At 41.3% G+C, this 15,868-nt stretch overlaps 1 protein-coding gene across 2 annotated transcripts in view; it reads right to left on the bottom strand.

Moving 5' to 3' along the window:
- Positions 1-9,485: 9,485 nt before the first annotated feature.
- edem3 (ER degradation enhancer, mannosidase alpha-like 3) overlaps positions 9,486-15,868 on the bottom strand; it is a 71,775-nt gene continuing 65,392 nt past the window's right edge. For both annotated transcript variants that reach the window (XM_073063308.1, XM_073063309.1), the window contains one exon: positions 9,486-14,298. In XM_073063308.1, the coding sequence (XP_072919409.1) occupies positions 13,784-14,298 (515 nt within the window). In that variant the 3' untranslated portion in view covers positions 9,486-13,783. The remainder of the gene's footprint in view (positions 14,299-15,868) is intronic.

The following is a 15,868-nucleotide window of genomic DNA, read 5'->3' as shown; positions in this document are numbered from 1 at the left end:
ACATATCCACCACTCTCTGGGTGAAAATGTCTTTCCTGAACTCCATTCTAAATGGCCTACCCCTTATACTTAAACTGTGGCCTCTGGTTCTGGTCTCCCCCAACATCGGGAACATGTTTCCTGCCTCTAGCGTGTCCCATCCCTTATTAATCTTATATGTTTCAATCAGATCCCCTCTCATCCTTCTAAATTCCAGTGCATACAAGCCCAGTCACTCCAATCTTTCAACATATGACAGTCCCACCATCCCGGGAATCAACGTGAATTAGACCAGTGCTTCCTAGTAAATTGGTTTCATATTGACACATGCAATGAGGTCCAGTGAAACAATGCAGGTAGACAGCAAGATGCAAGGCCATAACAAGGTATGAATTGAATTGAATTGACTTTATTTTTTACATCCTTCACATACATGAGGAGTAAAAATCTTTATGATATGTCCCTGTCTAAATGTGCAATTGATAGTCATTTGTAATAAATAGTATGTACAACAGGAGAGTCAATATAACATAGAATACAATTGTTTCAGTGTGAGTTAATCAGTCTGATGGCCTGGTGGAAGAAGCTGTCCCGGAGCCTGTTGGACCTGGCTTTTATGCTGCCGCACCATTTCCTGGATGGTAGCAGCTGGAGCAGTTTGTGGTTGGGGTGACTCGGAGCCCAGTGATCCTTCATTCATCTGTCTATCTAAATGTCCTGAATAGTGGGAAGTTCACATCTACAGATGCACTGGGCTGTCTGCACCACTCTCTGAAGAGTCCTGTGATTGAGGGAGGTACTGTCTCCATTCTTCCTCTTGTCCACAACAGCTCCTTTGTTTTTGTGACGTTGAGGGAGAGGTTGTTTTCTTGACACCACCGTGTCAGGGTGATGACTTCTCTATAGGCTGCCCCATTATTATTTGAGATAAGGCCCATCAATGTAGAGTTGCCAGCAAATTTAATTAGCAGATTGGAGCTGTGGGTATATGGAGATTAAAGGAGTTAGAACACAGCCCTAAGGGGCTTCGGTGTTTAGGGTCAGAGAGGCAGAGGTGAGGGAGCCCGCTCTTATCACCTGCTGGTGATCTGACAGGAAGTCCAGGATCCAGCTACACAAGGCAGGGTGAAGGCGGAGGTCTCTGAGGTTCTGGTCGAGCCTGGGGGGAATTATGGTGTTGAATACTGAACTGTGGTCGAAGAACAGCATTCTCACATAAGCAAACACGTACAAACAAGCTGGATGAACTCAGCAAGTCGGGCAGCATCGGTTGAAAGGAGCAGTCAACGTTTTGGGCTGAGACCCTTCGTCAGGACTAAAGAAGGAGGGGCAGGGGCCCTATAAAGAAGGTGGGGGGAGGGTGGAATGTGCCAGGTGAAAAACCAATCAGAGGAAAGATTGGGAGGGGGGAGGGGAAGCAGGGAGGGGATAGGCCGGAGAGGTGAAGAAGGAATGTAAGGGGAAAGCACTATGGGTAGTAGAAGAAGGCAGAATCATGAGAGAGGTGATAGGCAGCTAGAAGAGGAGGCAGAGTGAAAGTGTGATAGGGAGGGAATTACCTGAAGTTGGAGAATTCGATGTTCATGCCAAGGGGCTGGAGACTACCCAGACGGTAGATGAGGTGTTGCTCCTCCAACCTGAGTTTGTCCTCATCATGGCAGTACAGGCGTCCATGTATGGACATATCCAAATGGGAATGTGAAGCAGAGTTGAAGTGGGTGGCAACCGGGAGATCCCGTCTGTTATGGTGGATGGAGCGGAGGTGCTCGACAAAGCGGTCCCCCAATCTGTGTCGGGTCTCGCCGATGTAGAGGAGGCCGCACCGGGAGCACCGGGTACAACAGAGTACCCCAACAGACTCACAAGTGAAGTGTTGCCTCACCTGGAAGGACTGTTTGGGGTCCTGAATGGTGGTAAGAGAGGAGGTGTAGGGGCAGGTGTAGCACTTATGCTTGCAGGGATAAGTACCAGGTGGGAGATCTGTGGGGAAGGACATGTGGACCAGGCAGTCGTGGAGGGAACGATCCCTGTGAAAAGCAGAGGGGGTAGAGGGGGAAAGATGTGCTTAGTGGTGGGGTCCTGTTGAAGGTGGCGGAAGTTGCGGAGGATAATGTGTTGGATCCGGAGGCTGGTGGGGTGGTAGGTGAGGACAAGGGGAACATGGTCCCTGTTGTGGTGACGGGAGGATGGGGTGAGGGCCGAAGTGCGGGGAATGCAGGAGATGCGGGTGAGGGCATCATTGATGACGGCAGGAGGGAAACCACGATTCTTAAAGAAAGAGGACATTTGGGATGTCCTGCAACAGAAAGCCTCATCCTTGGAGCAGATGTGGTGGAGATGGAGGAACTGGGAATAGGGAATAGCATTTTTACATTTGGCAGGGTGGAAAGAGGTATAATCAAGGTAGTTATGGGAGTCAGTGGATTTATAGAAGATGTCAGTGGACAGTCTATCTCCAGAGATGGAGACTGAGAGATCGAGAAAGGGGAGAGAAGTGTCCGAGATGGACCAAGTGAATTTGAGGGCTGGGTGGAAGTTAGAGGCAAAGTCGATGAAATTGACGAGCTCAGCATGGGTGCAGGAAGCAGCACCAATGTATTCGTCAATGTTTCGAAGGAAAAGTTGGGGAGCAGTACCAGTATAGATTTGGAGCATAGACTGTTCCACATAACCCACGAAGGGGCAGGCATAGCTGGGGCCCATGCGAGTGCCCATAGCTACACCCTTGGTCTGAAGAAAATAGCTCACATAAGCATCCTTCTTCTCCAGATTTGTAAGGATGGTGTGTAGAGCTGTGGCTATTGTGTCATCTGTCGATCGGTTGTGTCGGTAGGTGAATTGTACGGGGTCCATTGTGGGTGGTAGCGTGCTGCAGATGTAGTCCTTGACCAGCCTCTCAAAACATTTGCTTATTATTGAGGTGAATGCGACAGGATGCCAGTTGTTCAGACATGTTACCTTGGTCTCTTTTGGTACAGGGACAATGGTGGATGCTTTGAAGCAGGAGGGCACTCTACACTGGGAGAGGGAGAGATTAAAAACATCTGTAAACACATCTGCCAGTTGTGCTGCCCACATCCTGAGTACCGGCCCTGAGATGCCATCTGGTCCCACAGCCTTGTGACTGTCCACTGTAGTCACTGACTGTGACTGTACCTGCGTACTTCAGCCGTAGAGATGGCCAAGGAGCAGGTCACATCAGCGGCTCTCCTCGGGGTTCAGTGTTGGCGACATCAAACTGAGAGTAAAAAAGATTTAGTTCATTTGGGAGAGAGGTTGCAAGGTCAAGTCCATCTTATCATGCTATAGTATACTGCAGTAGTCTTGTAACAGCAGAATCGAAGCTGTTCGTACATCTGGTGGTGCATGCTTTCAGGCTTTTGTGCCTTCTGCCCAGTGGGTAAGGGGAGAACTCAGAATGTCTGGTTGTGGTGGGGGTCTTTCATTATGTTGTTTGCTTTTCTGAGGCAGCAGTGTCCAGGGAGGGGTGGCCCGCTGAGCTGCATCCACAACTCTCTGGAAATTCTTGCAGCCAGGGCAGAGCATTTGTCATACCAACTCCTGACGTGCCCAGATAGGAGGTTTTCCACAGTGCATCGATAAAAATTGTTAATGGTCAAAGGGGAAATGCAAATTCCTTTGGCTTCCTGAGAAAGTGGAGCAACATTTTATTACATCAGGGAACATAAATCTAGTGTCTGCTAAAGCCTGATTTAAAAATAAATGTTTCCCAATTCTTAGCGATGAGGGAGACCACATTCTACATCTACACTAAATGATAATTGGTTCACTGAGGACAGTTGACCCATTTAACATCATCCAGTCAGAAAAACCTTAAGACTCACCCAGCTATAGAACATAACAGCACCACACAAGCTCGTCCGCCCACAATGCTGTGCTGATCTTTTAACCTACTCCAAGATCAATTTACCCCTTCCCTTCTACATAGCCCTCCATTTTTCTGTCACTCATGGACTTTTAAGAGACTCCTGGATAGGCACATGGAGCTTAAAAAATAGAGGGCTATGGGTAACCCTAGATAGTTTCTAAAGTAAGTACATGCTCGGACAGCTTTGTGGGCCGAAGGGCCTGTATTGTGCTGTCGGTTTTCTATGTTTCTGTGTGCCTACCTATAAATTTCTTTAAATGTCCCTAATGTATCTGCCTCACCCACAATGCTTGGCAGGGTATTTCATGCACCCACCACTCTGTAAAAAAAATTACCTCTGACATCCCTCTCATTCTTCCCTCCAATCACCTTACAATTATGCCTCCTCACATTAGGCATTTCTGCCCTGAGAAAAGTGTCTCTGGCTATACACTGATCTATAACTCTTATCATTTTTTACACCTCTATCAAATTACCTCTCATCCTTCTTAATTCCAAAGAGAAAACCTCTAGCTTGTTCAACCTTTCCTCACAAGGTGTGCTCTCTCCACTCAGACAGCATCCTGGTAAATCTCCTCTGCACACTCCCTAAAGCCTTTACATCCTCCCTGTCATCACTTCATCCTATTTGTGTTGGAGTGCTTTGAGAGATTGGCCATGGCCAGAACCAACTCCTGCCAATAAAAGAACCTGGATCTGCTGCACCACAATAGGTCTACAGTGGATGCAATCCCACTGGCTCTCCACGCAGCCTTGGATCACCTGGACAGGCTGCCGTTTGTTGATTGCAGATCAGTGTTCAACACCATTGTACCCTCAGTACTAATCAATAAGCTCCAAAACCTGGTCCTCTCTATTCAACTGGATCTTCGACTTTCTCATCAGGAGGCCACAGTCAATGTGAATCAGAAGTAATGACAATCAACTCTGGTGCGTTTCAAGAATGCGTGCTTAGCCCACTGCTCCACTCTCTCTACACCCACGACTGTGTGGCTAGGCACAGCTCGAACGCCATTTATAAATTTGAACAAAGGCACAACTAATGTTGGCAGAATTTCAGATGGCAATGAGGAGGCATAAAAGAGTGAGATAGATCAGGTGGTTGAGTGGTGTTGTAACAACCATCTTGCACTCTTTACTTCAGGAAGGGGAAGTCGAGGGATCACATACCAGTCCTCATTGAGGAATCAGCAGTGCAAAGGGTGAGCCGTTTCAAGTTCCTGGGTGTCAACATCTCTGAAGATCTACTCTGGGCCCAACATATTGATGCAATTACAGAGAAAGCACAACAGCAGCTATATTTCATCAGGAATTTGAGGAAAATGGCATAACACCAAGAACTCTGAAGTTTCTACAGATGTACTCTGGAGAGAATTCTGACTGGTTGCACCACCATCTGGTTTGGAGGGGTCAATGCACAGGATTGGAAAAAACAGTAGAATTTTGCAAACTCAGCCAGCTCCATCATCAGCACTGGCTTCTTCAGCATCGAGGACATCTTCAAAAAGCAATGTCTGAAAAAGGCAACACCCATCATTAAGGACTCCCATCACCCAGGACATGCCCTCTTCTCATCACTACTACTATCAAGGAGGATGTACAGGAGCCTCAAGGCACAGAGCCAGTGCTTTAGGAACAGATTTTTCATCTCTGTCATCAGATTTCTTAATGGACAACGAACCCATATACACTACCTCGATTTTTTTTTACTTTCTTTTATCACTATTTAATTTTCTAAAATATACTTGCTGTTATTATGTGTGCAATACACTGCTACAAGTTTCTGTCTATGGCAGGGGTATGAAGGCTGATTCAGATTCAACATTCTAACTGTGGTTAAACCAGTTGTAACATTATGTCACAGCTCTTGAACTCAGTCCCCCAACTAACGAAGGCCAACACACCATACATCGTTTTAACAATTCTATCAACTTGCATGGCAACTTTGAGGGATCTAAGGACATGGACCCCATGGTCCCTCTGTTCCTTCACACAATTAACCTCGCATTCTTCAAATTCACTCTTACACTTTTCTGGATTGAACTCCAAATACCACTTCTCAGGCCAGCAATGCATCCTATCAATGAAAATCTACACTGTCCACACCAGTGCCTTTGTGTCTTCTTCAATCTTCTTATCTCCACCTTGCCACTTCCTCGTCCAAGTCATTTATATATTAAAAAAGTCACGAAGAGAATGAGTCCTGGAGAGTGGAGCAAAGTGATGATGGTGCTAAATGGCAACCCCTTTGCTTGCATCTTCGGAAACAGCTCCATTTCTATCTTTGATATCTCTTTTTTCCTTTTCAAGGTTCTTTTGAAGACCCTGACCTGGAGTTAAATTCTGACTTTGGATCTTTGTGGGAGTGGGACCCGCTCTCAGGGCCTCCTGACCAGCCACTCTTTGATATCTCAAAGACGCAGCTTGAAAGACTAGCATGCTTTTAGGGTGCCAGATTTTTGTGTCTCTAGAGATGGGCTGATTCAAGGCTGGTGTCCCTGACTAAGGCTTTGTGGGAGAACACAGAACACTGGGAGCAGCAAGTTAGCTGCTGTGGGCTGTGTGTCCAGAGACCTGAGCCCTGGGGCCCACTCGCTCGTCGCAGAGCTCGGAAAAAGCGACGCAATAGACTTTTAACATCATAAGTCAGTGAGTTGTTATGACTCCCCTCTTGCTGTGAAACAGGGTCACCTCTTTATCCCTTATTAGGGGGGTGAACAAGTAGTCTTTGAGATACTGCAAGTCTGTGTCTTTATTAATGCTTTGCTGCACACGAGTGCTCAGTGGAGGGTGCTGATATTTGCTGGCTGGAGAGGGGTTTGTTGCCTTGCTGCTGTTTGTACGTGGGGGGGGGGAAGCTGGGGGGGTGGAATTTGGGGTTCTAACATTTAACTGTCATTCTTTCTTTGGGACACTCTGTTTTCTTGGATGTTTGCAAAGAAAAAGAATTTCAGGATGTATATTGTATAATTTCTCTGACATTAAATGTACCTATTGAAGCATATCCCTGCAGAACACACTGGGTACTGATCTCAGGCAGAGTAAGTTTCAACCACTGCTACCTTCTGCCACTTTCTGCCTTCTATGGGCAATTCTGGACCAACACAACCACATTTCCCTGGATCCCATGCCCTCTGAACTTCCTGAATGAGCCTACCATTGGTAACCTCATGAAGTACCTTACTAAAATCTAGTTACACAACATCTACTGCTCTACCTTCATCAATGTGCTTTGTCACATCCTCAAAGAATTCAGTCAGGCTCATGAGGCATAACCTGTCCCTCACAAAACCATGCTGACTATCCCTAATCAGATTATGCTTCTCCAAATACTCGTAAATCCTGCCTCTAAGAACCTTCTCTAATAATTTGCCCACCACTAAAGTAAGGCTCACTGGTCTATCTCTCTACTGCCCATCATGCTGTCAGCATTTAGGGCAGCAATAAGGGTCCTCTATCTCTGGCAGTGTTCAGGGCTTCCTTCATCATGTCAATAGCTTGGTCTTCACCACAGACAACTCTCAGAAAAGACTCAGGAATACTGTCACACTCAGGTGTAGGATTCTTCATTGGTGTTTCCATAACAGTTTTGTTTTACCAGTCAGGGTTGTTAGCCCTGAGCTGAATCCCCAAACCTGGGGGATCGGTGGACCACTCTTAGTCTGACCCTACCAAGAGCCAAACCATAAAGCCCCGACTCCAGCCAATATAGATCTCTGGGTCATTCAGGCTTACAAGCCTCCAAACCCTATGACAAGGTTGTGGTCCTCCTGGAGGCACTGGTCTATGAATCCCAGGATTATTCTTTTCTTGAACAAAGAAACAACATTTACCACCCTCCAATCATCTGGTATTACACCAATGGCCAGCGAGGACTGAGGCATGCTATTGGTTCTTCAGCAAATTTAAATGTTTTTAACCTCCCTGCTGAACCCATGATTGCAATTTTGTTGCATATTTTTAATCCAAGAACTGCTTCTTGACATCACACTATAATTTATCTTTAATTAATTTTGATTTATGTATTTTGTAGGAAAAATAATTTTAATTATCCAACTCTTAATAATATTGAATAAGAAAAAACAACATCTTTCAGTACTTTCTCCAAGATTGAACAGTTGAGGTGTCTCCTGCCTTTCAGCTGTCAGTATGGGTCAGCTTCAGGGCTCTTACCTGTACAATCAGCAGCACGTGAATCTCTGTCTTATGCATCGATAATCTGAACTGAACACTGGAATAGTGTTGCTTTGGCCACATAGTTCAACCCTCATTTAACTTTGGATGCTGCATATCAATTGGAGATGTGGAGCATAATTCAATATGGCTCACATCTCCATTAACTTCAATGGAGCTTTAAAAAAATGTTCTCAGTATGTGGCTGTTGCTAGCAAGGCTGTAATACCCAACACTTGGATTCAAGGATCTCTGAAATGGCACTGTCACCAAGCTGGTGGGTTTGGAGTCACGTACAGGGCAGACCAGCTAGGGATTGTGGGCTTCCTTCTTTCTCAATTTCAAAATCAAAGAGCTGCGCTTTAAAAAAAATCACCTATTTTATGGTCATTCCAAATTTACTTTACAGATTTAAGGTGAAGTGAGACATATCATACTCAACACATCTTTAGTAAAGAGAGAAGCATCTATTAATGATTTATTTACTCTTCCCAGTATGGGACAGGATGATGGGGTGAAAAGAGAGAATGAAAAGCTAGAGTTGATTTATTAGCTGCTAAGCAATACAGCATGTGCTGCCTCATACTGACCTTATTATGTTTTCAATGATTTACTTGCTATTCGTCTCAGAAGCCAGATTATAGAAACATAGAATCCTAAACTACCAAGATCCCCACTGAAAAATAATAATGGGATTTTCTTCTTTGTTGAGATTGCAGTGTGTAAATCAACTCACACAGAGCTGGATCAGAGAAAAAGTTTGTAGGTGCTAGAAACCCGAAACAAAAGCAGAAGATGCTGGCAACACCACTGTAAGAGCAGCATCACATGAACTCACCCACCTCCAGGATTCTCATTTTATAGCTATCTAGTTTCTAATTTCAGAAACAGAATGCTATAAATGATAAATAATATTCTTGAGTTCAATGTTATGTAATTCAATTGTCATCTCCTACAGTGTCTAGCACACTTCCACTATCATACTTGCTTAGTTCTCCAACCCTATGGGAGCATTCTTCAGCCCAGTCTGTACAAAGTCAACATATCTTTGTGCCCGACTTTCCTTTCCTCTCCACGTTACCTCCAAGAATCCATTCTTGTTTTCCTTATTTTTGGATTGACCTCGGTGTCTCTCACCAGCTTCTGCATGCATGCTGTTAACATCCAGAACACTGCAGGTAAATGCTTTGAGCATATTACTTAGTTATACATTGGAAGCTTTTTGATGATGCTGATTCACAAAACTATCCAGAACATTATGCTTTTAAGAAGATGTATTAAACAGGTATGTATTTTACATTCCATTATAGTGTATATAAATTTCAATGCCAAAAGATTAATTGACAAATTTAAAAACTTTTTTTGAAGTTTCAACATGAATTCCAACATTAGGGCATCCATTTTATTGTGATTTTTTTAGATCAACAAATTGAAAGAGACTTCATTATATTTACATTGGTTTATTAAATCTTTACAATCAGAACTAATCACAGTAATCAAATGCAGAAATATATACAGTGATCATATCTACAAAATTAACCAGACCCTTTTATATCAGTTTACATTTTACAGCTGTCAATTTTATTTACAGGGATTTCTGCAGTGCGTGCACCATTTCTGCTATAGAAAGACATGAACTCTAGCACTTGCTGTGCAAATTCTACAGATTGAGGGACACAGTATGCCACAGTCACAATGAAGGAACAGGTTCCAATGTTAAATTTAATTACAATTAAAATTAAGTCTTCTGAGAAAAGAAAATACATAGCTTTTTTTTATATCAGTACTGTGCTAAAGTTTCTTTCCCTTAAAAAATAAATTCTATATTTTGAATACCTTATTTTTTGCATGTTTTTATTTCAACATGAAACTGACATTTCCCAACTGACATTAAAACTCTGTGACATGATGCAGCTCAGTGTGGCACCACCCACAGGATGTCAAAATCAATAATCTAATGGGTCTTGGCAACACTGCATCAGCCAATGCGTTGGAGGTGGATAGACCATATGACACAAATCAAAATGTCCATTGAACACCAAGAAAAATCAATGTTCTCACTAAATGAGAACAAGGAACAAATACTACAGAAATGTCTCCCAGTAAAACAAAGATAATTTCTCCTAGAAAAATGCACTGAGTGAAGATTTTTGGACATAAGTTACATGCATTACACCAGTCACTTAAAACAGTGTTGTCCCCAAGCCTATTTGACAGTGGAATTGTCCAGTCTTTTCCACTTTGGCGGGCTATAGTGTTATCACCAATTGCAACCTACAAATGAGTAAAATACTCATTGTTGTAAAGCTAAAAAACATTGGAAATACTCAGCAGGTTGGACAGTGTTGGTGGGAGATTGTAATAGCTGATACTGCACAAAGCTATGCCAGCCTTGATATGTTAGTGGCTTCTCTTCCAACCCCATATTTATTGGCTGATCTGCAAAATGTTTCTCAGCATTTTTCTGTTTCATACAGAGCTGGTAAATTCCCTCCATTTATTTGGGTTTCTTGATTTGAAAGTTCAATAGAGCTCCCCTGTTAGACTTAGGCCTACAAAATAACCCTATATCCTTTGAAACGCTTGTGGTTGAGAATGGACGTGATAACAGATAACACTTAGCTGTTCTGTAATAACTCAGTCAATGTGATAGATCATAAAAATAAACATAGCTGTTGTGTGGTCTGCTCAAAATACAGGAACATATCTTCATACTACTTCACCATAAAGTCATACAGAAATAAAATTGTTTACTGATCCTTCCCTCCCAATTAATATAAAAAGGGTTTTTATGCCTACTTTTGTCATAGTAATTGGTTAAGCAATTTAAACTTGCTGATGCACTTGAGTTCATCAATCTGGACCTTAGCAAAATAGGTAACTTTAATAATAATTAAAAAATCACCTCCTAATAATTTTCTAATTATTGTAATATTTGGGTCAGCAAAGTAACTGTATACCTCCTACATTCAGCAGCATCTAGGCAAAAGCTCTCTATATATCTGCAGGATACCTGCTCAAATTATAACGTAACTATGGAATTAAACAGATTTCAAAATCTGTCCACATCAATTATTATGTTGTATAATAATGACCAGTAATATACACCATAGTTAGACACTGAGGTGGTTTACAAAATATGTTTTATGAAAATAATCGTTAATATTGAAAAATAATGCCATAAAGATTTTCAAATCCATCGTGACACAACAGCCTAAAGATCCTCGGAGTTTTACCCTTTGAGAACTGAGAGCATTTCTTTAACCTGACACAAGTCAGGTTTTGAATACACAAAAATTCAAACAGTAAAGAAAGTATCTCCATTTGATAGTGTGCGATTTACACTTTTTATAAGAATGTGCATTTTTTGCCATGTGCAAAGAGGGTTCAGTCCATAAATGATTTACACTGCCTATCTTAATGTACACTACATGACTTAAAGACACAACATTACAAATGAAACATCAGGAAACAATATTTTCCATATCCATCACATTCAATATTTAAAACTGAATTCCAAATATTCACCACTCTTGAAAATGTCAAGCATTCTTCTACAATGAGCAACTGCTCAAAATGAAATTTAACTTGCAGGGATTTTCTAGCAAAGGGTTTATTTTGCCCCAAAGTTGAACTATTTGCACAGGGTAATAGAGGTTACAAAGTACACTAACATACAAGAATACAGCATATCAGTATACTCTATATCAGTAAACTAATTAGTTAGAGAGGAAAATTAGATCCATGAAACAACTGTGCCTTTTCAAAAGAATCTGCCTATTTTCTCTCTTGCTTCACACATTGTTGGGGATACAATCTGGCAACCGTTGTCTAGTTTCTAACATCTTATCAAATTACTAATTCTTACATGCACCCAGTCAGAGCCAAGAAGTATTGTGGCCATTGAATCTCTAAGTTGCCTTGGTCAAGCAATCAATTGAAACCTAATAGATCAAGGCACAAAACTTCTGCTTATGTAATAGAGGGGGCACACTGACTTACATTTCCATTTACTAAACTAGCGACAATGAGATCAATTGTAATATTGCAACTGAACGTCACTGATTCAGCAACACAAACAGAATCCAGTCTACCTAACACAATAGCACGCTTATCAACCAAACCATGCTATCCAAAAACATAGTAAAAGAACAATTAACACCAACTTCCATCTATTTTGCGTGTTTAACACCAACTTCTATTTATAGAGTGAATTTTAACTTAGTAAAATATTGCAAGGCACTTAATGGGATCATAAATTGAACAATTCCACATGTTCATCAATTAATTATTTCTAGATTTAGGAGAGATTTGCATCACTTTAAAAGGAATTAAAAGTGGTGCCAATGAACCATTTACTTCATGTCTTAACATCCCTCATCTATTAGAATGAGATGGCTAATGACAAATGTTACTTGTGGAATTCCATTGAATCAGACGGAAAAAAGAAGCATTTAAAGTTCTATCGATCTGCAAATGCGTTTTGGAGAAAAAATTCAACAGGTAAAATATCTTGAACATTTAAGGTCAGCTCAAATTTCAGAGGAAGTCTCTGGCAGATAAATATTCTTGCAAACTGCACACTATCCATAATGTTGTGATCTATTAAAAGGTTCACAAACATTAAGTTTTGCTGCTGCTTGTACAACACAGTGTTGGTTTCCCCAAACTACTGGTCTAAAATAATATTCCACTGCTAACTCCTAGCCTTACACATTTCAACTATTTTTTTATAAAACATAAAAAACACTATGTTTTGTTATAAATTTAATCTAAAATGGTCTTACAAACTAGTTTTGTTTGTAGTATTAACCAATATAGAAGAGCTGCCACCTGTTACCCAGAAGCTTTTACGAAATTAACCAACCTATCATCGGATATCAAAGCTGTAACTAGATGTGGATTCAACAGGAGAATTATTCAGTTAATAGTCATTGGGCTGATGGTTCTAGCAAATTGACCAGATTTCTGTCCATTTGAGAATGCCACTGTGATAGTCATTGGTTTGAATGCCTGCACTGACTGGGTGTTATCACTGCCCCATATTAAATACACTAACAGGCTAGAAAGGTTTAGAAATGTGATGGAGGAACTGGGACAATCAAGGCAGAGCAAAATAAAAATCAAGTTTGTTAATTTTTTTGTTGTTTCTGACAACACCAAATCCTTCATTTTTTCCTCATTTAGTTGGGATAGTACTGAAAACACTTGATAATAAGTTTCATTGCCGGAGGCAGCCCTGTAAAGAATTATTTTCAATCCAATAGAAAAACAAAATAGAAGCTAAAATCATATTTCAGTAATTACCAACTTAAAAAAAAACAACCTGGTGCTTTAATCTGGTTGTAATCATACATGGATAAATGCAACAGAATTGTGGTGTTTTAAAAACTGCAGTAACACAATAAGGTTAGAGTGAAGGAGTGTGCAAATGAATGGGAAAAAGGAGGGAAGGTGGAAAATAATGCAACAGAAGTTCTCTCAACTCTGGCACATTTCTCACAGTCTGAGGCATGCTGATTCAGAAAAACCATTTATCTGACAGGTATCTTCAGATTAAACAGGTAGAAAAGATGATCAGTATATTGAGGATATTCTCTCCACTTCCTAAAAGTTGCTACAAATCAAAAAGACAGATCGGCATATTCTTCCAATTGATCAGGGAATGCCACAGTGCACAACTTCACTAGTTCATAGGAGGGAAATGGAGCAAAATCCCATTGTACAAATGTATAATCATCGTCATAGCTCATCTTTATCCATCATTTCAAAGGCGTCTATCTCTTCCTTCCAGTCTGATAACAAGGAGTCTATTGTTCGAGCCTCTGTCTCTTGACTAATATTTGGATTGGATTCCTGCTCTGTCTCTACCTCATTATCAGCCCCTTCCTTTACCTGATCTGAAAACTGAGTACATGGTTCCCGTCCATCTTCAGAACTCTCTTGACAATCTGTCCTTTGCATGTCCTGATCTTTGACATCAGCAGTATCTGAGGATGCATCTGTAGGTGTATTGCTTGGATTCTGATCAGAACCAGTCAACATATCCAGAATTTCATTATTTAGTTGTATCTTTGCACCAGACATGATTAACTGATCACTGGCATCATCCTCGCTCACTGATTCATCAGCTTTCTCATTGCTTGGGATTTTAATGTAAGATACTGCTTCACTCTGACATTCAAAAGTAGTTGAACTCGGCTCTCTGGACTGCAAATCATCTTCAGAATTTTGTTCCGATTCTTCCATATCCGGATCTAAAATTCAAGTATTAAAATATTGTTAATGGTAAAATTGCAAGTGCAAATAATTGGACTTGTTATTGTTTTGAGTAATTTTGGTTATTTGCAATTGTGGGTTAAATTGCATTTATTTGTTGTATGTAGCTCATCCTATATGACAAAACATCAATATTCTAGACAACAGAACTGTAATTTTCAAATGAATCAGATACAGAATAATGCCAACAATATTTTTACAATATATTATAAATCTGACAAGAGCCTATTAGTAAATTCTGTTTCAAATCACTAGATGGCCTTTAGCAGCAATTTCTTCCTGTTTAGATGACAAACCCAGAGTGACTGTAAAACTACCTTTTATAAATGATAAACTACATCACACAGAAGCAGACACAGCAAGCATTATTCAAACCCAAAGCCAGGAAGGAAGTTCTACATCTCGGCAATCCTGAGGTTTTAGACTACAGAACATCCCAACTACGCTTCATGCTTAGGTTTTGTCTCCATACTGTCAGCCATCATCTTACAGACTGAAATTTAAGAGACTACTAGACAGGTATGTGGAGGAATTTAAGGTGGGGGATATATGGGAGGCAGGGTTTAAGGGTCGGCACAACATTGTGGGCCGAAGGTCCTGTACTGTGCTGTACTATTCTATGTTCTAACGTGCTTCCTGTAGCTCTGCACAATGAACGTCTGATACTCACATACTTCAACCCATTCTTCCCTCTGTTTCTCCTCAGTGTTTTAGACCATAAGACAAAGGCACAGGATTAAGCTATTCGGTCCACCATCTGCTCCTCCATTCGATCATGGCTAATTTTCCCTCTGAATCGTATTCTCCTGCTAATTCTTCTCCCCATAACTTTACTAATCAAGAATCTATCAATCTCCACTTTAAAGATACCCAATTACTTGGCCTCCAGGGGGGTCTATGGCAATGATTTCCATATAGATTCACAACTCCCTTGCTAAAGAAAATTCCTCCTCATAAACTGTTCTGAAGGGTTGACCTCTGATTCCAAGTTGTGCCCTTTAGTCCTAGAATCTCCCACTATTGGAAACATTCTCTCCAAGCCTTTCAATTTTCAGTCGGTTTCAATGAGATAACCCCTCATTCTTTTAAACTCCAGCAAGTACAGGCCCAGAGCCATCAAATACAGATCATATTTAACCACCCTTTCATTCCCAGGATCATTCTTGGAAACACCTTCTGCATCATCTCCACTGCCAGCAAATATTTTCTTGTACGCGGTGCCCAAGACAGCACAAGTCTCCAAATGTGGTCTGACCAATGCCCTATAAAGTCTCAGCATTACATCCTCTTTAAATGAATGCTAACATTGCATTTGCCTTTCTTACTACCAACTCAACCTGCAAGTTAACATTTACAGAATCCTGCACTAGTACTCCCAAGCTCCTTTGCACCTCCAGTTTCTCAATCACTCCCTGTTTAGAAGATAGTCTATGCCTTTATTCCTTCTACCACGTAAACTTACAGTAGCTGGACATTCTCTCTTCTTGTCCCTTCCACTAAGCAGAAAATACAAAAGCCCAAAAGCAGGTACCATTAGCTCAAGCACAG

This window comes from Hemitrygon akajei, chromosome 12 (genome assembly GCF_048418815.1).
Source record: "Hemitrygon akajei chromosome 12, sHemAka1.3, whole genome shotgun sequence".
Lineage (NCBI taxonomy): Eukaryota > Metazoa > Chordata > Chondrichthyes > Myliobatiformes > Dasyatidae > Hemitrygon > Hemitrygon akajei.
The sequence above is the reverse complement of the archived record's forward strand: the minus strand, read 5'-3'. Positions and strand labels throughout refer to the sequence as shown.